This window comes from Momordica charantia, assembly GCF_013281855.1.
Source record: "Momordica charantia cultivar OHB3-1 chromosome 9 unlocalized genomic scaffold, Mcharantia_2.0 BLBB01000009.1, whole genome shotgun sequence".
NCBI lineage: Eukaryota > Viridiplantae > Streptophyta > Magnoliopsida > Cucurbitales > Cucurbitaceae > Momordica > Momordica charantia.
In genome coordinates this window covers 21,014,197-21,038,460 of record NW_028275167.1, presented here as the reverse complement: position 1 = coordinate 21,038,460, position 24,264 = coordinate 21,014,197, and the positions used below count along the sequence as shown (strand labels likewise).

General features: G+C 35.3%; 3 protein-coding genes across 16 annotated transcripts in view; 2 read left to right on the top strand and 1 right to left on the bottom strand.

Annotated features, from left to right (window-relative positions):
• The first annotated feature begins 4,070 nt into the window (after positions 1–4,070).
• Positions 4,071–13,678, top strand: LOC111022311 (uncharacterized). Of its 6 annotated transcripts, none has more exons than XM_088117566.1 (6): positions 4,071–4,268; positions 9,517–9,822; positions 10,625–10,765; positions 11,372–11,428; positions 13,134–13,268; positions 13,489–13,678. In XM_088117566.1, exons 2-6 carry the CDS (start codon positions 9,520–9,522, stop codon positions 13,552–13,554), a joined length of 702 nt encoding a protein of 233 aa, XP_087973692.1. In that variant the 5' UTR covers positions 4,071–4,268; positions 9,517–9,519; the 3' UTR covers positions 13,555–13,678. The 6 variants fall into 6 exon arrangements, with proteins under 6 accessions (XP_087973692.1, XP_087973693.1, XP_087973691.1 ...); XM_088117567.1 differs by lacking the exon at positions 4,071–4,268 and adding an exon at positions 8,901–9,363 and having other exon boundaries at positions 10,631–10,765; XM_088117565.1 differs by lacking the exon at positions 4,071–4,268 and adding an exon at positions 8,901–9,363.
• LOC111022309 (zinc finger BED domain-containing protein RICESLEEPER 2) lies at positions 4,275–8,763 on the top strand. The gene is given in 4 exon segments (XM_088117570.1): positions 4,275–7,083; positions 7,439–8,058; positions 8,060–8,369; positions 8,459–8,763. Coding segments are annotated over 4 exon segments (2,295 nt in total). The 5' UTR covers positions 4,275–5,825; the 3' UTR covers positions 8,566–8,763.
• Positions 13,679–14,019: 341 nt separating the features above from the next.
• Positions 14,020–24,264, bottom strand: part of XRCC2 (homolog of X-ray repair cross complementing 2 (XRCC2)) — a 46,559-nt gene continuing 36,314 nt past the window's right edge. For 3 of the 9 annotated variants that reach the window (XM_088117564.1, XM_088117560.1, XM_022299483.2), the window contains one exon: positions 19,973–20,216. In XM_088117564.1, the coding sequence (XP_087973690.1) occupies positions 20,074–20,216 (143 nt within the window). In that variant the 3' untranslated portion in view covers positions 19,973–20,073. Of the gene's footprint in view, positions 14,834–18,297; positions 19,773–19,972; positions 20,217–24,264 lie in introns of those variants that run through there. The other 6 variants (XM_088117563.1, XM_022299484.2, XM_088117562.1 and 3 more) reach the window with 5 other exon arrangements.

Below are 24,264 nucleotides of genomic sequence, written 5' to 3'. Positions count from 1 at the left end.
GTTTTAAACATCTTTTTAAATTCAAATAAAATAAAATGTTGTTTTTTAAAATAAATGACTTTTTTCGAAAGTAAAGTTTTACTAAATAAATTTCTTAAAAAAAAAGAGTCTAACTATTTTTGTAAAAATAAATTGTTTTAAATTACAAAGTGGTAAAAAAAGGTGAATTTTAAAATAAAAGCTTTTTTAAAGTTTTTTAATTTCTTTTTGGATAATAGTTAAAGATCTTGTTTTGGTTTTTAAAATAAACGTCTTGAAATTAGTAAAGTTGAGTTTTTTTTTAAAGGTAAAAATCTTTTTTTAGGAAAATCCTAAAAGTACAGTTTTTTTAGAAGTAAATGGGAGGTTTTAAAAGAAAATAAGATTTTGTTTTAAAATAAAATAATTAATTACTTTTTAAATAAATTTTGTTTTGAGTTAAAATGAATCTCAAATTACAAATTAAGAAAAAGTTTGTTTTTAAAATAAATGATTTATCAAATGGGTTTTTTTTTAAATGAATAAGAGATTTTTTAAATAAGTTCGATTATATAAGTAAGAGATTTTAAAAAAATGAATTTCAAACTCCAAATAAATAAAATATTTTATTTTTTTCCTTTTGAATAAAAGATTTCGTTCAATTTTTTATTATTTTTTTTATAAACAAAGTCTGAAAATAAAAAGTTTATATTTTAAAAAAGAAACTTATGTTGTATCCTAAAGTATTGGCACATTGGCAAAGGACTTAAGTTTTAATATTCAAAACCCAAGTTTGAGTCTTTGTGTCCCAGAATAAAAATTTTTTGTTTTCACTTATTTTTTTAATTAATTATTATTTCAAAAACTTCGATTACGGAGATTGAAATTCTGCTATACTCTCTTAATTTTTCTAATGGTCTTCGTGTCACTCATAATTATTAGTTCATATTTTATAACAAAGTATGAATTAATAAAATATGAGACATTCAAATAAAAACACAAAAATATTTTTTGGTATGGCACGGTAGGCGGTTGGCAGGTGTGGCGCAGGGATGAGTACTGGCATTTGGTGGGGTGCGCGCAGGCCGTACAGGGGGCTTGCGGGTGGCATGGCTTGGTCAAGTTGTAGGGGGCACGTGGCATGGGCACTGTGCACGTTTGGATGGGTGTTGCAAGGATAACGCCTGGTAAGAGGCGCGCAGTGTGGGGCGTGCGCGCTAGGTGTCACGGTCCTACATTTTTCAATTGTGCGGCGCCATGATTTAAGCTCAACCATGGCCAGCCTTACGGGGAACTCTAGCCCCAATCCACTTTTCGATCCCTTTGTGGTTTCATCGGACCTTAGGCGAGGTTCTTTCTTCCTTGACCGAGCTTCACTTGCAGCGGAATTCTAACTTGTCTCGACAATGCACGTCGGCTGTACGTGCATTTAAACTCTATCGCGACTCTGGCCGGCTTTCCTCTACACTAGGTCAAGCCCCACAGCTCTAACTTGCCTCTACTCTAGGCCAAGGTCTTCTAAACGCACCGTTGCAACTTGTTTTCAACCATCTTGGTTCTCGGCCATTCAGCCGTCCCGCTCCTACGATGAGCCAGGACCTTATCGGGATGAGTTCTGACCCATAACAAGGTCATAATGAGCTTAAAACGCCAACCGGGTACAACCGAGAGATTTCTGCCACATAACTATGTCAAAACTAGCTTATCGGGCCCATCGGACGCCTCTAAGACCATTCCTGCCGAGAAACTAGTCAATAACTGGCTAAACGGCCTTACCGGGTACTGTTGGGATGATTCCTACGACTTCCGGACAAGGAATGATTAAACTTGGCAACTGGGATGAGTCTTGCCGCTTACTGGGCCAAGACTAGATTTTTCTCACTTACCGGGTGCCCACCAGTACTTTAGGATGCCACCCCGAGCATCGAAATGTTATCTGGCTTCGCTGCTCACCTGGGCACCCATACCGAGAACCGACCCATGTGCTTGTCTTTATGATCGGGACCTTACAGACATCCAGCCATCCGGACACTATTGAAGCACGACGACTCTTGCGCCCGTGCCGTGTCGTTCGAACATACCGTACCACATAGCGACCCCGTGGTGCAACCTCCAACACATGGATTGAGGTGCAATGCCAGCACACCCGTGCCACCCGACACTTTCCTCGAGTTTTTTATCCTCAAAGGAAGTCGCCCAAGATACTTGTCTTGTAGACGCTCGCCCTAGCCATGACACATGCATGTGCCATGGGGTGGCTCACTTAGGCCCCGACATGGCCCAGGGGTGGTGGAGAACCAACACCATGCCTCCTCCTAAGGTACATTCTAAGGCATTCTTGGTTTGGCAGGTACGTGCAAAGTGGTGAGGAGTCACTCACCAACGTAGAGTGCACGTCCGAACTTTGATTGACACGAAACTTGACGTGCTTGCATATCACACTTATATGCATCTACCTCTAAAGTCGCTCGTCTAAACTCTCGACGGAACCTCGACTTCTAGGGTCATAGCCTGGGGCCCCAACTGGCCCCCGTTGAGCTTGTCACCGACACCGCTGACATCGTCTTCGCCTTGCATTCTGCATATGCCTTCTCTAGGCATTCTTGAGTACATCCATATGGTATGTTAGGTGATGCACTATCCTCCTTGGTCACATCATGGCACTTTACTTATCGGCCCTTGACATGGCCCAAAGGCGACATATGCATGTCGCCAACGCTTGCACACTTGGTGAGGGTCTCAACCCACTCTCTTATATAGGGTTGAGACACTGGGCGTGTCGTTGTGCTTTGGATGTTGTGTGTGCAGTAAAGCTGTCTTCTTCTCTTGACTTGGTTCCAAGGACTTGAAGTCAATTATGATCATATCAGGGTTTTTGGACTTGATTAAGTGTTGTGATGTTTCCCTATTCGCTCGGGCTATGATTTTCCTCTCAATTTGATCAATTTATGTCCTATTTCCTTTCGATTATTCATTCCTGCAAAATATGTCTTATGTGCATAAATCTATCATAAAGAAACGAAAACTAACAATTAATACACATATAAATCTCACGAAATGTAGCTCACATAGTGCACTATAAAGAATATGAAAAAAGTTAGTGAGGTAAATATGGAGGAAGTAAATTACAAAATTATATTAAAATATTTAACTATTTAATTGATTTTTATGTTTTTAGATTTTAAAATAAAACTATGAAATTCGATGTACGTGTTTCTTACTAGCATATCTAATAGTTTTGACTATTTTTTGTAAATTCTGAGAAAATTAGTATGGATGAAAGTAAGTTTTTAAACGTGGATAAGTATTTCTGAAAAAAAGGATAGAAATACAAAAGTTCAGAAAAAATATTTAAATTAACAAATAAGTCTTCCATCCTTTTTCAATAATGTAAAAAATATTATTATTAATATTATGTCCATATTAGTACTATTTTATTGATTTTTCAGTAGATAACGAAAATGTCGATTCACTCCTTAGATGTTCGAACTCTTGAGCATGTAGAAATTTCGACTTTTAGTCTTGGTTCATTTTAGTCCCTGTATTTTGAAAATGTTCATTTTGGTCTTTATACTTTTAATTTTGGTTCATTTTAATCATTGTACCTTGAAAATGTTCACTTGGGTCTCTCTATTTTAAAAAAGTGATCATTTTAGTTCTTCTTTGTAAAATTTCAACACAAATTTTACACATAATGGAAACTCTTTTGTATAAAGTAATGTTTACAATTTAAGAAATATATTGATTACAGTGTCGAGTTGAAATTATGATAGACAAAAATAAGATTAAGAATAAAATTAAGGGACTAATATATAGACCAAAATGAAGCTTTTAAAAGTTATATAAATAACAATATAAATACGAGCTAAAGCGAGTCTAACTCAACGATAGGGGTGTAACAGACCGAACCAAACCGAAAAACCGACCCGAACCGAACCAGTTCGAGTCGGTTCGGTTAAGATAAAATTTGAACCGAACCGAAACCGACCCGAACTGAAAATTTTCGGTTCGGTTCGTTCGGTTTTGATTTAACCTAAAAAATTAAGTGTGCCTCACTGCCTCTTGATCAATCCCTCACCCTCAACCCCCGTAAGGCCGTAACCCACCCCCCTCCCTCTCTGTGAAAACTGAAAAGTGCGACGGCGACCATCCCCACCTGCGACAGCGACCATCCCGACCGGCGACGGCGACCATCCCGACCGGCGACGGCGACGGCAACAAATCACGACCGACGACGTGGTGCTCTTGAATGAATGACATTTTCAGTGTACTCTTGAACGACGACGTGGTGTTCTTGAACGACCTGCAAGGTTAGAGTCGATTGTTTCGTATTTAGTTTTATGATTTGTTTTATACCCAATTTGTGTTTGGTTTATACCCAATTCGTGTTATATTGTTATCGCTGTTCTTAGTGATTCGAGGCTTATGGGTAATTTCTTTTTGGTTTATATTCTACCCAATTTGTTTCTTCATTGTTCTTGGTTCATTGAGGCTTATGGGTGTTGGGTCAATTCCTTTTTGAGATAGTCACCAAAACCAAAACAGAAATGATTTTTTGAGATTAAGGGGACTTTTGAATACCCAACGTATGTGCATATTCTCCGAAGTTTATATGAAAATTAGAATGGTATTGTCCTGATAATGTGATTGAATAGAGTAGTAGATAGATAAAATAAGAGTTGAGGGCTGTGTACTGTCTTTTCGGTGGACTCTAATTTGATTTTGTGAAGCTAAGAGTGGAATTAAAAGATCATTTGGTGTTATATTGGAAGGATTCTTGCTTATTGGAGAATAATTGCATTGCATTACATATTGTGGTGGATAAGTTGTTTGGATTTGATATCATAATGAATGGCTCCTCTATATTAAGGTGAATTGCAACCGGCTACCTGCTCTATATTAGGAAAATATCTCTAAATTGCGTATAGTTTTTCATAATTCAACTTCTAGGGAGGACCCAGGAGGTGATAAAGGAGCCAATTGTTCCAAACACAATCTCCAATTTCATAAAATGCCCCAACTTACAGACTTGTGCTGTTGATTCAACAAAATCGTTGCTTCTTTTTGCCATTTTACATTCACTAAAGTTTTCCTTTTTGCCATTTTTGCTCTCTGTTTATGAAGGATATATACATTTTTGCTCTCTGAGGTGATAAAGGAGCCAATAGTTACTGAGTTTGTCTTGCTCCAGTGAATCACGTGTATATATAAATTTTTGCTCTCTGTTTATGCTCAGAAAAGAATATTAGAACTTGGTTTCAGTTTAGATGGTTTGAGAAGCCTTTTAGTCTAGATCAGAGTAGAGATGGAGAGTTCTTTCTTTTTCTTCTAGTGGTTATGGAAAATTCTTCGCCAAATTCTTTGCCATATTAGTTGTTAGGTAACAAGTTTTGGTTGTGATGAATGGATTGATGAGTGGCTATCAAAAAAGAGAGTGGAAAAAGGATAGGTGTGAGGAGTGGGTTTGTTGTTATGTTTGGAAAAGAAACTGTGAGTGCAAGGAAATTGTTGAAGGAAAAGACAAGAAGATGAAGCCTAAATTGTAGTTTACAAGTGCTTTAACTCATGGAAATTGAAATATGCCTTTCAACAACCCTAACAGTATTGTTTTTGTTAGGAAGATCAATAAAGTTTCATTTCCTTTTAAAAACTGAATACAAATATTGCTTCTTGTTTCTCATTACACACTGCAGTTTTGAAAGATGCACTACCAAGCATGTTTACTTGAATGGAAAATGATGGCAAAACACCACTCTCCCATTTCCTTGTGGTTTTCTTTCATGTTTTCTTCACTTATTTCTATTTGGTTAACTTAAGGCAAATTGAAGTTTCCTTTTCCCTTTTCAACTTTTTCTTGTCTTGTTGTAATGGTATTAGCTTTACTTATTTCCATTATTCTGGTTGGTGTGAATGGGTTGAGCCTCTTTTGTTTGTTTTTATTTAAGAGGTTTAATTTTATCTTATTAATTCATAGTATGACTTCGTTTGAATTTTCTAAAACAAGTCATTCTAGTCAAACTCTTCCATCGGGTGACTTTGATAATACTAACCTTGCTGCTAGTAGTAAAGTAAGATTGATTGGTAAAAGAAAACGCTCTAAAGGTGGTTCAGATGTATGGGAACATTTTGTTAGAGTAGAAGGATGTGATATTGAATTTCCTAGGGCTGCTTGTAAATATTGTGGAACTACATATGCATGTGATTCTAAAAAGAATGGGACGACAAATTTGAAAAAACACTTGGAGAAATGTAAGAAGTACACTGAGGATTGTGTTGAAGGAGCGGGAGATTCTGAAACAAATTTGTTAGCTACATCGTTTACTCAAGAGAATTGTAGAACGATGCTTGCTTGTATGGTCATATTGGATGAATTGCCATTTAAGTTTGTCGAAAGTGAAGGATTTCATAAATTTTGCAAGGCATTGAATCCTAAGTTTATAACTCCATTAGGAATCACTGTTGCAAAGGACGGTTTTCAATTGTACATGGATGAGAAAAAGAAGTTAAAAAGTGCTTTAAGTTGAAGTGGTCAACGAGTTTGTTTAACGACTGATACTTGGACTTCAGTCCAAAATATTAATTATATGGTCATAACAGCTCATTTCATTGATGGTGATTGGAATTTACACAAAAGAATTTTAAACTTTTGTCAAATAGCTAATCACAAAGGAGATACCATAGGAAGAGCAATTGAAAAATGCTTGCAAAGTTGGGACATTGACAAAATTTTTACTGTGACGGTTGATAATGCTAGCTCAAATGATGGAGCAATGACATATTTGACTAGAAAGCTTAAGGAGAGAAACGTGTTGGTGTTAGATGGTGAATTTCTCCATGTTCGATGTTGTGCTCATATCTTAAATTTGATTGTTGGTGATGCTTTAAAAGATTTGCATGTATCTATCGTTCGTATTAGAAATGCTGTAAAGTATGTTAGGTCATCTCCTACAAGATTGCAAATATTTAAAGATTTTGCTAAAGAAGATAGCATTTCAACAAAGAGTTGTCTTACTATGGATGTCCCAACACGATGGAATTCAACCTTCACTATGTTGGATGGAGCAATTAAGTTCAAAAGGACCTTTGAAAGATTAGAGGATCATGACCGAAATTATATTGCAGAAGGTGACAGACCAACTAATGAAGATTGGGATAATGCTAGAGTATTCGTAGGGTTCTTGAAAATATTTTCAGATGTTACTCTAAAATTTTCAGCATCCATGTCCGTGACTTCGAATATATTCTTCCACGAAGTGTGTTTGGTTCAGGAAACAATTCGTGAATACTCTTTGTATAAAAATTACTTGTTGAGTAAAATGGCATTAAGAATGCAAACAAAATTTAACAAGTATTGGGGTGTAACAATTCATTAGTTGGTCTGTCACCTTCTGCAATATAAAATTTAACAAGGATGGAGCAATTAAGTTCAAAAGGACCTTTGAAAGATTAGAGGATCATGACCGAAATTTTATTGCAGAAGGTGACAGACCAACTAATGAAGATTGGGATAATGCTAGAGTATTCGTAGGGTTCTTGAAAATATTTTCAGATGTTACTCTAAAATTTTCAGCATCCATGTCCGTGACTTCGAATATATTCTTCCACGAAGTGTGTTTGGTTCAGGAAACAATTCGTGAATACTCTTTGTATAAAAATTACTTGTTGAGTAAAATGGCATTAAGAATGCAAACAAAATTTAACAAGTATTGGGGTGTAACTACAAGTGAGAAGATCAACTTATTGTTATATGTTGCAGTAGTTTTTGACCCTAGATATAAGTTAAATTATGTGAGTTATTGCTTTCATGAATTTTTGGAAGAAGAAAGTGCAAATTTGTGGACAAATAAGGTTGAAGCAACATTACGTCAATTGTGTGATGACTATTATACAAGACTGTCAGTGACAAAGGAATATCACTCTCAAACACAATCGACACCCGTAGAAACATCAAGTGGTCAAGGTGAAATACCATCTAATTCTTCTAGTGCATCTTGTGGAATTGGAATTTATAAGGTACGTGCTGCTGTTCATGATAGATATAAACAGAGTAAAAAAAAAGATTCATATGATGGAAAAACAGAAGTCACTCGTTCTCATCTAAACAGAAGTCACTCGTTATCTAGATGAGACTTGTGCTGAAGATGAAAATTTTGATTTATTAAACTGGTGGAAGGTGAATTCTAGTCGACTTAAGGTTATTAGCCAAGTAGCTAGGGACATCTACAACATTCCTATATCTACTGTTTCATCTGAGTCAGCTTTTAGTACTAGAGGACGGGTATTGGATTCTTTTAGGAGTTCATTAACTCCTCAAACTGCAGAGGCACTCATTTGTGCTCAAAATTGGCTTCAATCTAAACCTCTTGATGACATGTGTGAAGAAATCGATGGAGTAGAAGAAATTGATGAAGGTAAGCAGTCATGTCATTATAATATTTGTTTGAAAATTTTATCTATTTCATGAATTTTGATAAACTGATTGTTTTTCTTTCTTATTTAGAATACTCAAGCATACGTAAGGAGATGGAAGTTGCATTCGAAAACATGAAATTCAATCCTACAGTTTTAACTTCTACTCTCAAATATCGTTTATCTCTATTTCATTAATAATTTATTTTATACTATATATTAAGTAACAATTCTTGTTTCTTTTGTAGAGTTCTGAAGTCTAGAGATGGAACTGGAGTCATGATAGAAATTGAGATTTAACTTGTTACATTTTGTAGTTTTTATTAGAGTTTTGTAAATCTCATTATTGGAATATTTGTTTACTTAAAAAGATATTTAGAATCTTGTTTCTTTCAACTTCTAGACACTATCTTTTAAACTTCGAAAGTAGATGTTATATACGTGATCACGTATTTTAATACAAATGTAATGTTAGGTTTGTTAGAACATAATTTAAAATTTACACAGGAATGAAGGGAGAGAAAAGGGAGGAATGAAGGAAGGAAAAGAAGAAGAAGAACTAGAAAGAAAGAAAGGGGGAAAAAAAATGGGTTCGGATTTCGGTTATTTTTCCCTGACCGAAAACCGAACCGAACCGCCAGGTTTTCACCCCTACTCAATGATGATCAACATATATTTACAACTAAGAGATTATGAGTTCGATCCCAACCCCATGTAAATACGAGGCTTTCGTTCGTTTCCGGATTTGATAGTGCTGCATGTTTGGGCAACTCATTTCTTCACAAGGATTAAAAAAAAGAAAAAAACCTCATTTATACATAAGAAAGAAGAAAGAGATGAAAAAAACAGGGAAAAAGGAAAAAAAAACCATGCGTGTGCGTCTAGAATTGCAACTGAAAACAAGTGGTTGCGATTAATCGGTGTGAATGAGAAACCAATTTCACGCACGATTCCATCATTCCATCTCCAACGGCGTCCTCTAATTCTCTCTCTCAGGTCTTCCTCCGATTTAATTCGATTCCTCTCTTCTTTTTTCATCTGCTCATCCCATTCGATTTTCCGATTTCCGCTGTAATCAATTGTGATCTTCTACTTCCAATTTCAGTTGTCCTGAATTGCTGAAACCGACGGTGTTTTTTTGTTTGGCAGATTATGACGAGCGTTACGTTGGGGCACGGGAGCAATTGGTCGCCGGGCATTGGAATTCGAGAGCATTTGGGGAGAGCAAACATTTCTAGGGTTTCGTATTCCGAATATTGTCGTCCTTTTGTTCCATCCAGAGAAACAACAATTACTACTCCCCATGGGAATCGTCTTGCTTACTGTCGCCGGCGGCGGAGCGGACGGCGACACAGACCTGTTTTCGCCGGCGGTTCGGTGGACGGTGCGGCGGATCCAGATGACTCCGATGCTGGGCTTAACGAGAGTGACAGTCCCGAAGCCGAAAATCGAGAGGTAATTAGTTGAGTTCACCATTAAGCTTTGTCAATTATAAATTTAGAAAATACTTAGCTTACGGTGAGGATTATCTTATGCTGACGTTTAATATATTTCACAACTAAATAGGTTCTTATCTAATTATTTTTTTGGGTAGGTTAGATGAAATATTAGTTTTTATTTAGAATAATTTAGTCTATTTAATTTATATAGACACCTTTGGTCCTATTAATAAAGAACAATCCTTAACAAGATAGAGAGATCAATAAAGATACATATAAATAGTCAATAGATTTGAAGAAATGAATTCAATTCATGATGGCCAGTCACCCACTAAGGATTTGACATCATAATCATTTTGGCAACCAAATGCAGTAGGATTAAGGCTAGACACTCGCCTCGCTCATATCAAAGAAAAAAAAAAATCTTAAACAATGACTAAATTGTTATAAATTTTAAACTATAGAGATTAAATTGGTTGTAAAATTTGTATACAATTTTCTAAATATTTTTTAAAATTCAAAAACTAGAAAGAAAGAAATAGGAAACTCCTTGATTACTCTTTCAGCTTTGCATTACAATCGTTTATCATCACTTGTCACTATGGTAGAAGTAGCAGCATTTTTTAGTTGGTATTGGATCAATTGTCCCTTTGGAGACATTTGAGCAATTTGCTAGAAACAAAAAGTGAAAATTTTTCTCCAGTTGAGTCGGAATTTAGATCAATTGTCCTTTGGAGAAATATTTGAGTAATTTGTGAAAAGGAAACGAGAAACAAAAAAATAAGAAACGGAAATGTTTATTGAGTTAGTTGCTTCAGTTTCAGATGAACTTCGACATGCTTAGGGAAAATCTGGAGCGATCTGTTGGAACAGATGATTCCAGATTCAGTGGAATTGATCTAGCTACTCTAATCAGGAACAAGTATGGCAGATCTTATGACGTTCAACTAATAAAGAAGGTATTCGACTTTTGTTTCTTTTAACTTCTAGAATATTTACGTTTTTTATTTCTCGTTTCTTGTTCCGACCATTCGTTTCTCATTTCTCAGAATGTTTCTAAAATTGTATAGAAGTTTTAGAAACAAATAATCAATTTTTTATTTCAAAATATAGATAAAAATATTAATTTATTATTTATTATTTTGAAAATGTATAATAAATATTAAAAATATATATGACATACGAAGTTCAAACATCATGATTGCCACTTACCTACCTTAGGAATCAATTTCTAAATTAAATTTCATGTAAAACTTTTACTTTTTCTTAATCTAAAATGTTAGAGAACAAGAAACAAAAAATGACTACTTTTTTGTGTCTTTTTTTAATAAAAATGGAACAGTTACCAAAAGTAGTTCTTTTTTTTTCTTTTTTTTTTATTGAAAAAGAAGAAACAAGAAACAAAAAATAGAAACAAAGACGTTACATTGTACATATTTGAGTTTTCACTATGTATTATCGACAATATTGAAAGGCTTCTCTGATATAATTATGAAGTCAATTAGTTCCTAATTTTTAACTAAATCATGGATTTCTCATATTGTTTTTGTTGTCCTATAATTCAGGAGTTCATGGGACGAAATCTTCTAGCTTTAAATGTCATGTGGAAATACAGGGAGCAGGTATGCAACACTCCGGTCTCCGCTCCTACTTTTTCACCAAAATCTTTAATCAACTGCAAAATTACGGGAAGCTACCAATGAAAAATAAAAATAAGGATACAAATAAACCAAACTTAATGTAGAGAATGAAAGGAAGCTTAAATATTACATGTAAAAAACCTCCCAATTAGAACAAAATCATGCTAGGAGAATAATTTGCAAAGAGATTGGAGAGAGCATACCATTGTAAGGCTTTATTTTCCTCACAATTCGAAAGAATTAGGGGAGTGTCATTTCATTTTAGTATCGAGAACAAACAGGTTCAAGAGATAAGAGAATTAAGGATACCCACCAGAAAGACTAATGGTTTATGTCCCTCGGTGTCCGAAGTGTTTTGTAATTATCCCTTAGGTTTGATTTTGCTTGATTGGAGTCCATTCTTTTAGTTTGGCTCCTCTCGGTGTATGTCCCTTTGTATTCTCTCATTTTTCTCAATGGAAGCTTGGCTTTTCAAAAAAAATATAAAAAATAAAAATGTATCACATAATAGAACTACCCTGGACAATTAGGACGTGGCCTATTTTACTAGAAGTTCTTTCACTGCTGCTGTACAAAATTAATTGGCTAGATATATGTTCTAGTCTTTAATAATGTTTTGGTATATTTTCAATTTTTTATAAGAAAACGGAGAGATATGTATTAAGCCACAAAAAAGGGGGGCAGCCTAAGGCCCGAGAGTGGAGGGAACTCCTGCTTGAAGCTTCTACACAAGAATGGCCATCCAATCTGAAATAATCATCAAAAGGCTATAACTTTCTAGAAGAAATGTCATCAAGAGAAGGAAATTCAAAATTCATACCAATTTCTTAAAAATTTGGAAGGATTAGAAACTTTCCTTTTAGATGACATTTTTTCCTTTGAATTTCTGCTATTATATCGTGTAAGTTTATTGTTAGTCAATTTTACATTACATCTACCAACTGTGAGGTACTAAATTGAAAAATGTAAAAATACAGGGGGTGGAGTAAATTGAAACTTTCTAAACAATAGGGACTAAATTAAGAAAAATATCCGAATGTTAGGTATATATTTAACCAAACAATAGGGACTCCAACATAAATGCAGTAAAAGATGCATACATAGATGATGAAACTATATGAATCAAATTCCATCCAAATAATCTACTGAACTAATGGAAGGGCAAGGTTATCATTTTCAAGAATAATTGAATCAAACATATTGCTATACAATAGAAATATACAGCTAAGTGATGAATGTAAATACTAGACTTTCTTAGGTGAGGGCCCACCTATAAAAAAAATGAGATTGAGATCGATGAGGTTTTATAAGTGGAATGAGATTACTCATTTTTAGGATGTGATTTCCAAGTTTGAGATAGGTCCTATCAATTGATTTCATTCTTACATTCTTACAAGAAAATGAAAAGTTTTCATCCCTATTCCTCGATTCTCATTCTTTCGATGCGAATGGGCCTAAAGAATTTGCGAGAATCAAGAATTTAATAGTAAAACAAATTTGTAGGTTGTGTTTTTATTCTCCGTTCATTCGCAACATATTTTGACGATCTTTTAACCCTTAGCTATTTTGACTGTGCATGAAGGCAACTGAGCAATTCACACAGCATTCATCGTCCATCATTGCCCTAACAATTGGAGATTCTTTTGTACATTTAAATCTAATGTTTAGGTATATGTACATTTCATAGAAATCATTTCCGTTGTCCGAGGAAGAGTATCTGTTGCGGCTAGATGGTGTGGCTAATACATTAAAATGCTGGGGAGCCGTGGCTCACATTCGAAACAGCCTACACAAAACTAAAGACCGACCTCGGATCGGAAAGGTAAGGTTACGGAGAAATTGAAACGTTGCTGTAGTTTACCTGAAGTCTCAATTGTGTATGATAAATTAGCCCGTTAGAACTCTAAATTTTCAATTTTGTATTTAATAGGTCTTGTAGTCTTAAATGTTTTCAGATTTTGATTACCTTTGCTGCTTGTGTTTTTTTCTGGTAGTGTTTAGTTTCTAATGAAATATCATTGATTGGTATTGAAATTTTGCAGGCAGTCAGTATTTTTATCGACATGGACGAGTCTGGTGGCCGTGCAAAGGAGTGGATATACAAGTAGATTCGATTATTTATACGAACAAAATTAATTCACATGTATATTTAGTGTATATGTATTTTTTTTTTGTATAGGTAAAAATGTAACTAGTACGCATCTTATTTATTCAGATAACTCTATTTTTTTATGGGGTACTTTTGATACTAGAGAGTGGTTCTTTTCTTCCCACTAGGAATGGCAATGGCCGGGCAAGGTTGGGATGGGATAAGCATTCGCTTATTTATTAATGGTTAATTACAAAGCTAGTCTTTGTGGTTTATAGTGTTCACAGTTTGGGTCGGATTTAGGAGATTTTTTGGACCAACTCGATTTTTTTGGGTTGATAAGATCAGAGACCCGATGAAATTGAACATGATAGCCAACCCAACCCGAAATTGGGTCAGGTCGGGTTGCTTTTAATTTCATCTTTCAAATCTAGAAACCAATAGAAAGAAACAAGGTTGAGATTTCAATGGAAACAAAAAAAAAAACCCGAACTCAGAAAATCCATTGAAAGGCTTTCAACTTCCGGTTCCAAACAATCTAATAGAAAGAAATATGTGAAAAAATCTACTCAATGTAAACATGAAGTAGCCCTAACTTAACATTCACTCACGATCCCAATAGCTACTGATATATAGACGGCGACAACGACCAACAGCGATGGCATACGACGAAGGACTGTAGCGATGGACGACGATTTGTAACAGTGGGCGACGATCTACAGCCTGCGGCAACGAGCGACTACCGACGATCTGCAACCTACAGCAACGAGCGATGAAATTGTGATCTATAGGAGGCTGTTACGATTGGGAAATTGTACAAAGTAGGACATTTTTAATAGGGTTAAAGAGATTGAGGACCATATTTTTATTGAAAGAGTAGTAGGACTTTTTAAAGATGAAAAGTCGTAACTACCCCTCTTATAATTTTCCCCACATGAAACCTTCGATTTCGAAACTCCCTCTCACAAAAAAAAAAAACCCTCTCACACACCATTGATCTTCCATTTCTTCCGACGACCAAGCTTCCATTTTTTCGAGGATTGAGGCGACAACGGCGAGTGGTAACAATGACGAAGACGTGTGAGTTTGCTTCCATTTATTTCGACGACCAATCTTCCATTTCTTCTGACGACCAAACTTCCTTTTCTTCGCAGCACATGTGAACGACAACAAACTTCAATGAGTTTGCTTCAAGCAGCGACGACGAACTCTAGTGAGCTTGGTTTTAAGTACGTTCTTACTCGATAACTTAACCAAATACTATTTTAGTTCCTTCCGCCAATTTGCTTTATTTGGAGCTATTTTGATGGTATTGAGTCGATTAGAACTAAAATACAAGCAATAACCTATAAAAATACAAGAAAAAAATATTGAATGTAAAATGGTCATATCTTTTATTGTCGTTTCCTTTTACCAATTTTCTTTATTTGAAGCTATTTAGAAAATATATATGGTATTGAATAAATTGGCCGTTGTATTTTAGGTTCTTGCGTGACTTTCGACATTGCAAGGAAAAAATAAGAATGTAAAATGGTCATCTCTCTTGGGTATTCTCTTGTTTTACTTTTACCAATTTGCTTTATTTGAAGCTATTTAGAAAATATTAATGGTATTGAATCGATTGAAACCGATCTTACTTGGATTTTGTCATTGCGATATATTGCAAGAAAAATAAAAAAAATAAAAAATGTTCATCTCTCTTGGGATATTATTAATCGTGAAAAGGTGAATCATGATGTTTTTGTAAGTGTTAAAAGTTCTGTACTCAATATGGCATCATTATTGATCCCTTCCTATATAATAAAGTCGTCATATTATTTTTCGGTCTCAAGTAACTTGTCTATCCCACTTCGCGACGACAATTAAGAATATTAAGGATAAGTTCATACTTTGGATCATTTCTAGATGTAGATATAATATTTAATTCAAAAGAACACGCTTTGAATCATTTATGGATGTAGATATAATATTTAATGGGTAGTTGATCCATTATTTGTTATTGATCATGGAGGTGAAGCTGAAGAATAATATTTAAATTATGTTTGTATCATGTGTGGTAGGTATGGGCGTATGAATCTACATCAACCATGCGTGGTTATGTTGCAAAGAAATTGAATGAGAATGTTGGTCGTGTTCACAATCTCCATTAGCTAATTTTTTAGGTGAAGTGTTCGATATAAAGAATGTATGCAACAATTATAACATAAGGGTTTACTGTAATAACTATTTTATATTACCTGACTATTTTTCGATCTTTAAGATGGAAGTAAAAGAATTCATCGAGTTGACGGACGATGAAAAGTTGTCCATTCATGCAATTCGGGGTCAATCACCTCCCAAACCATGTCTCTCAACCGTCAATGTTACACCTCATCATACACCAATCTTCAAAAAACAGGATGTGACGACAACCCATGAAGACTCAAATAACATTCTAGAGATGAAGGATGACTTGAAGGACCATGTCTTGGGGATAGACCTACTTCAAGTGAAACTTACATTAGTAAGTGTATTGGAAAATCAATGTGAGATGAAACATATGTTAGCCAACATATTAAAGAGCCTTAAGCGAGAAAACAGGTACGCAGTCCTAATTCGTTTAGGGATAAGACTGTTATTAGTGTTTACTTACTACTTATAGCCATGATATAGGTCGATGATGAAAAATGTGTACAACTTAAAACTTCTAATGATAAGGGTTTGCCTAAGGATGTTTCTACACCTAGTTGGTTAAGGATGCCTTTAGAAAATGATGATAAGGTTAGGATCGAAAATGAAAAATGTGTACAACCTTCCATTCGGTATCATGGAGATTCAGATGTGAAACTTACATTAGAAAGCGTATTGAAAAATCAATGTGAGATGAAACGTATGTTGGCAAGCATATTCAAGAGCCTTAGCGAGAAGAACAGGTACGCAGTCCTAATTCGTTTAGGGATAAGACTGTGACTAGTGTTTACTTACTACTTATTGTCATGAAATAGGTCGAGGATGAAAAATCTGTACAACTTAAAACTTCTAATGATAAGGGTTTGCCTAGGGATATTTCTGATGCTTCTACAGCTAGTTGGTTGAGGATGCCTTTAGAAGATGATGATAAGGTTAGGAACGAGGATGAAAAATGTGTACAACCTTCCATTCAATATCATGGAGATTCAGATGTGACTGAGATTGCACCATTTGTCGTTGTACGATCTAACGTTCGTCGTGCACGTAAGAGGCGTGTTAGTACTTGGATCTTAGATCCATTTACAACTTTCAAGAAGAAGATTGATATTAACAAAGTAGACCAAAGTTTGAAAGAAACTCAAATTTCGTACAATCCAATGTATAAAATAGTACAATAGTACCAAGCGAGTTGGAACGCCTTAGACGATGAATAAATGACAAGAGTACAGATGACCATTTGTGCGACACTATCACTGGAAAGAAACCACATAGCTTTTTTAATGAATTGTTTAAGGCTCGAGAGTGGTTGTTTGATGTGGTAAAATAAAATTTTAACTTTCAACTATGTTTTTTTGGTATATTCGTTATTTATTATGGTTTGTTTTTATATAGCATCTAGATTCTACTTTCCTATTCTTTCGTTTAAAGCTAAAATCTGTGGAAAATTTGTGTTCACAGAACTTTATGACAATACACATCCATATTACATATATTTAAATTTGTACATAATCACAAACATTTTTTAATATGGTGAGTGCACATCCATATTACATGTTTTTGAATTTGCATCGTTATCTCGGAGTAATGTGGAAACTATATCAACAAGTGTTGTCAAGATAATCTTACATTCAATTGGCAAGTTGAATAAAAATTGATCAATTATGTTATTATCCAGTTGGGTGTTTGCTACTGTCACCGCCTCAATCATCGGAAAGATTATCTTGACATAATTGATCAATTTGTAATTGCCAATTGAATGTAAGATTATTTTGACAAGACAATTGATATAGTTTCTACGTTACTCCAAGATAACATTGCAAATTCAAAAACATGAAATATGGATGTGCACTTCCCATATTAAAAAATGTTTAAGATTATGTACAAATTTAAATATATCTAATATGGATGTGTACTTACCAAGAAGACGGTGTCCACTATCGTAAAGTTTTGTGAACACAAATTTTCCACGAATTTTAGCTTTAAAGAAATGAATAGGAAAGTAAAATCTAGATGTTGTATAAAAACAAACCATAATAAATAATGAATAACGAATATACCAAAAAACATAGTTGAAAGTTAAAATTTTATTTTACCTCATCAGACAACCACTCTCGAGCCTTAAACAATTCTTTAAAAAAGCTACTTGGTTTCTTTCCAGTGATGGTGTCGCACAAATGGTCATATGTACTCTTGTCATTTATCCATCGCCTAAGTCATTCCAACTAGCTTGGTACTATTTTATGCTTTGGATTATTGTGCGAAATTCGAGTTTCTTTCCAACTTTGGTCTACTTTGTTAGTATCCATCTTCCTCTTGAAAGTTGTATTTAAGGTCCAAGTACTAGCACGTCTCTTACGTGCATGACGAACATTAGATCGTACAATTACAAAGGGTGCGATCTCAGTCACATCTGAATCTCCATGATACTGAACGAAAGGTTGTAGGCATTTTTCATCCTCGTTCCTAACCTTATCATGATCCTCAATATAAGATTGTAGCACATCGCTCCTAACCTTATCATGATTCTCAATAGAAAGTTGTTGCACCTCATTCTTAACCTTATCATCATCTTCTACAGACATCCTTAACCAACTAGATGTAGAAGCATAAGAGACATCTTTAGGCAAACCCTTATCATCAGAAGTTTTAAGTTGTACACATTTTTCATCCTCGACCTATATCATGGCTATAAGCAGTAAGTAAACAATAATAACAATCTTATCCCTAAACGAATGAGGACTGCGTACCTGTTTTTCTCACTTAAGGCTCTTTAATATGCTTGCTAACATACGTTTCATCTCACATTGATTTTCCAATACGCTTCCTAATGTAAGTTTCACTTTAAGTAGGTTTTTCTCCATCCCAAACATGGGTCTTTAAGTCACCCTTCACCTTTGGAGTCTGGAATGTTACTTGAGTCTTCCTGAGGTGTCGTCAAATCCTGTTTTTGAAGATTGGTGTATAATAGGGTGTAACATTGACGGTTGGGAGATATAGTTTGGGAGGTGATTGACCTTTAATTGCCTGAATCGACAACATTTCATCGTCCGTCAACTCGAGGAATTCTTTAACTTCTATCTAAAATATCGAAAAATAGTTAGGTAATATAATATAGTTATTATAGTAAACTCTTATGTTACAATTGTTGCATACCTTCTTTACGTCAAACACTTCACTCTCTAAAAAATTAGTTAAGAGAGATTGTGAACACGACCAACGAAACATGCGAGGGATAACATTCTCATCAAATTTCTTTGCAACATAACCACTCATGGTCGATATAGACTCATATGCCCATGTCTACAACACATGACACAAACATAATTTAAGTATGGAAGTTTATTATATACATAAAATTAGGTAAAATAATTAAAATACCTGTAATGTAAGTGGAACCTGGCTTATACTATATTTTTTGATTAGATGTCCAAGCATTTCTCAATGCTTTCTTTAGCCCATTCAACATGCATTCATATATTATTGAGCCCCAATCATAACTATCAAATGTAGACCAATCATCTACAAATGAAAGCGATTTAGTGTCGATTTTCATTTCCTTATCCTTCCCCAACAAAGCAACTCTACGAGGTATATCAGTGCCAACATTACCCTATCCTCATCATCACCCTCGAAATTTAAAAACTTATTTTTTTATCTCATTTGCTGAGATAGACCCTTATCATTAAAAGACATCTTTCGAAGTATATGACTTAATTTGGTCCCACTTGTACAACTTCCACAACACCAGTTACCATATCAAACTCCTTTCTTGAAAAGGTACGCACCACCCTTCCTCCCATAAAGCTAATACAATCATTATTCAAACCTCCATCAATAACAAATAATGGATCGACTGCCCATAAAATATTATATCTACGTCCAGAAATGATTCAAAGCGTGTTCTTCTGAACATCTCTAGTTGAGTATGACTCAACTCATCTTTGATATTCTTAATTGTCATCGTTAAGTGGGATGAACAACTTACTTGAGACTGAAAATGATCTGACGGCTTTATTATATACGAAGAGATCGATAACGATGTCATATTGAGTATAGAATTTTTAACACCTACAAACATCATGATTCACCATGTCATAATTAAGAATATCCAAGAGAGATAATCATTTTATATTATGTCTTTTTTTCTTGCAATTTCTTGCAATATATTGCAATGCCAAAATCCAAGCAATACACGTTCCAACCAATTCAATACCATCAATATTTTCTAAATAACTTCAAATAAAGCAAACTGGTAAAAGGAAAACAAGAATACGAAAGGGAGATGACCATTTTACATTATGCTTTTTTCTTGCAATATATTACAACGCCAAAATCCAAGCAAGAACCTAAAATACATGTGCCAATTGATTCAATACCATGTATATTTTTTAAATAGGTTCAAATAAAGCAAATTGGTAAAAGGAAAATGAGAATACCCAAGAGAGATGACCATTTTACATTCAACACTTTTTTCCTTGCAATATATTGCAATGTCAAAATCCAAGCAAGAACCTACAAAAATACAAGTTCTAATCGATTAAATATCATCAATACTTTCTAAATAGCTTCAAATAAAACATATTGGTAAAAGGAAAACAAGAATATCTAAGAGCGACAGATCATTTTACATTAACTTTTTTTTTTTGCAATATATTGTAATATCTTGCAATGCCAAAATCAAACAATCAACCCAAAAATTCGAAAAAATATGTTAGAGTATATATTAATATATTTTATATTCTTGTATTAATATTAATTTGTCATTTACTTTCTCCTTATAGGATTAGGTCAACCTTATATATTTGTCTATATATATAGACATTAATAATGAGAATACATCACGTTGGATTCTCTCCAACCTTAGTCTTTACATGGTATCAGAGCTCTAAGTTTCTTCTAAAATATTTGTGTCCATTAGGGTTTTGATGCCCATTAGGGTTTTGTGCCCATTAGGGTTTTGTCCCTTAGAGTTTTGTTTATTGTTATCCAACACAACTCACTACGACCGTTGCCGCCGACCACCACCGCCGACCACCACCGCCACTGCCGCCGGCCACCACCACCACCGCCGTCGCCGCCGCCGACCACCACCGCTGTCGATTGTTATTCATGGGTTTCGTCTCGCTGTTTTTCGCACCTTCGTCGCCGCTAGTCGCCGTGCACTTCCACCAACGTCAATCGCCTTCGCCCCTCTAGTTGTCGTGTGGTAGAACTTAGGGTTTCTGGTTTCAGAAAACACCTGATCCGGTTCAAGCGATACAGTTCAACCGGTTTGGTTTCAAGCGGTTTGTTTCATCCAGTTCAAGTTCGGTTCGGTCTGGTTCGTCACATTTCGGTCCGGTTTGGTTTATTTATATCGGTTCTGGTCTGGTTCGTTTGTTTATGTTCAATTGGTTTGGTTCAATTGGCTCTGTTCAATTGGTTTGGTTTGGTTCAATTGGCTCTGTTCAATTGGTTTGGTTTGATTCCCTTTCCCCCTTCAGATTTGGTTTGGTATGTTTCAATGCAATTTTTGTTTGTGTCCATATTGTTGAAGTTATGATTGAGAAGAAATTAATGGTAACGATTTCTGCGAAAGAGTTTGCTAAATTCCAACAGTATCAAAAGTCATTGATTGCATCATCCTCTAATCCAATCACTGTCATTACTGATTCAAGTAATACCAATAAATGTCTTATTTCCTCCGCATCAAAATGGGTCATTGACTCTGGTGCTACGAATCATATATCAGGTAACCCCAATTTATTTGCTACCTTTTCACCATCTACATCTTTACCTGATGTTACAATAGCGGATGGCACCACTTCTTTCATTGACCTCTGTTATAAATTTGCCACAATTTTCTTTTAATTTGATCTCTGTTAGTAAACTTACTCGTGATCTCAATTGTTGTGTCTTATTCTTTCCTGGTTATTACTTATTTCAGGATCTTACAACGAAGAAGATTATTGGCAAAGGGCATGAATCTAATGGCCTCTACACGTTTGATACACAAATACCTACAGCCACCGTTTGCACTCGAGTGCCAACTCCCTTTGAAGAACATTGTCGTTTGGGTCATCCATTTCTCTCCGTGTTAAAGAGTCTCCATCCTCAATTTCATAGTTTGCATTCTTTAGATTGTGAGTCATGCAATTTGCTAAGTTTCATCGTCTCAGTTCCTATCCTAGAGTCAACACGAGCTAATGCTCTTTTTGAATTAGTCCATTCAGATGTTTGGGGTCCTTGTCCTATTGAGTCCAAAAATGGATTTCGGTATTTTGTTACTTTTGTCAATGATTTCTCTCGTGTAACTTGGTTATATTTGATGAAACATCGTTCTGAGTTACTTTCTCATTTTCATGCTGAAATTTGAACTCAATTTGGTGGCTCTCTTAAAGTTCTACGGAGTGATAATGCTAAGGAATATTTTTCTGGTGCTCTTGGCTCCTATTTAAGTGAACATGGTATTATTCATCAATCCTCGTGTGTTGATACTCCGTCTCAAAATTGAGTTGCAGAAAGGAAAAATAGACAGCCTCTCGAAACAGCAAGAGCCTTAATGTTTCAAATGCATGTTCCAAAATACTTTTGGGCTGATGCTGTTTCGACGGCTTGCTTCTTGATTAATCGCATGCCTTCATCAGTTCTTAAGGGTGGAATACCTTATCGTAGTATGTGTACTACGCAACCTTTATTTCCTATTAAACCTAAAATATTTGGTTGCACTTGTTTCGTTTGGGATGTTCGCCTCCAGCTCACCAAATTAGACCCTAAGTCATTGAAATGCATTTTCCTTGGTTACTCTCATGTTCAAAAAGGGTATCGATGTTATTGTCCTGATCTTAATAGATATCTTGTCTCTCCTGACGTTACGTTCTTTGAAAATACTCCTTTTTCATCGTCCTTGAGTACCAGTTAGGGGGAGCTATCACAGGAAGATAATACCTTTCTTGTCTATTCTATTGTCTCTACCTCTACTGAAGAGCTTCCTAGCAATACATCTCCTTCTATGCCTGATCCTTCTCTCCCCACTATTACTCAAGTTTATTCTCAACCTCCTATGGACTCATGCCTTATACCAGTAGTTTTTTTGCCTGTGGATCCAGGAACGAGTGATGACCTTCCTATTGCCCTTCGAAAAGTTAAGCGTAAGTGAACTTATCCTGTTTCTTCTTTTGTTTCATATAACCATTTATCATCATCTACTTGTTCGTTTATTGCATCCCTTGAATCTGTATCTATTCCTAAAACTGTTCATGAGTTTTGTCTCATCCTGGTTGGCGGGCTGCTATGTTGGAGGAGATGACTGCCTTAGATGACAATGGTACTTGGGATTTAGTGTCTCTTCCTGCAGGAAAGAAACCTATCGATTGTAAATGGGTGTTTGCTGTTAAAGTTCATCCAGATGGATCAATTGCCTATTTGAAAGCTCGCCTTGTTGCTAAAGGATATGCACAGACTTACGGAATTGATTATTCTGATACTTTTTCTCCGATTGCTAAATTGGCTTCTGTCAGGTTATTCATTTCATTGGCATTTATTCACCATTGGCCCTTGCATCAGCTTGATATTCAAAATGCATTCCTCCATGGTGATCTTCAAGAAGAAGTTTATATAGAGCAACCACCAAGTTTTGTTGCTCAGGAGGAGAATGGAAAGGTATGTCGCCTTCGTAAATCCTTATATGGGTTGAAACAAAGTCCGCGAGCATGGTTTGGAAAATTCAGTCAGGTGATTGAGAATTTTGGAATGAAGAAGAGTAAGTCAGATCATTCTACATTTTATAAAAGATCTGAGTCTGGTGTTATCTTACTAATTGTATATGTTGATGATATTGTGATTACTGATAATTATTCATCAGGCATCCTATCACTCAAGTCTTTTCTTCATAGTCAATTTCATACTAAAGATTTGGGAATGTTGAAATATTTCTTAGGAGTTGAAGTAACAAGGAGCAAGAAGGGGATCCTTTTGTCACAAAGAAAGTATGTACTTGACTTGTTAACTGAAACAAGAAAGTTAGCTGTTAAGCCGCGTAGTACTCCAATGATACCTAATTTACAAAGGAAGGGGAGTTGTTGAAAGATCCTGAGAAGTATAGGAGATTAGTAGGGAAGCTGAATCATCTTACGGTTAAAAGGCCAGACATAGCTTATCCAGTCAGTATTATGAGTCAGTTTATGAGTTCTCCTATGACTGACCATTGGGTCGCATTGGAACATATTCTATGTTATTTAAAAGGTGCTCCTGGACGTGGCTTGTTATATAAAGATCATGGTCATCTTAATATTGAATGTTTTTCAGATGCTGATTGGGCAGGTTCTAAGGAAGATAGAAGATCAACCTTAGGATATTGTATATTTGTCAGAGGTAATTTAGTTTCTTGGAAAAGTAAGAAACAAAACGTGGTGTCGCGTTCGAGTGTTGAATCAGAATATAGAGCTATGGCACAGTCGGTGTGTAAATTAGTATGGATACTTCAGCTTCTGACTGAATTGGGATTTGACATCACCACTCCAATAAAACTTTGGTGTGATAATCAAGCAGCTCTTCATATTGCATCGAATCGAGTATTTCA

Excerpts from the sequence above, each read along its gene's own strand:
- LOC111022311 (XM_088117566.1), top strand. The coding sequence starts at position 9,520 with ATGACGAGCGTTACGTTGGGGCACGGGAGCAATTGGTCGCCGGGCATT. Across the intron at positions 11,429-13,133 it reads TGTGGAAATACAGGGAGCAG|AAATCATTTCCGTTGTCCGA; the intron begins GTATGCAACACT and ends TACATTTCATAG. Across the intron at positions 13,269-13,488 it reads ACCGACCTCGGATCGGAAAG|GCAGTCAGTATTTTTATCGA; the intron begins GTAAGGTTACGG and ends GAAATTTTGCAG.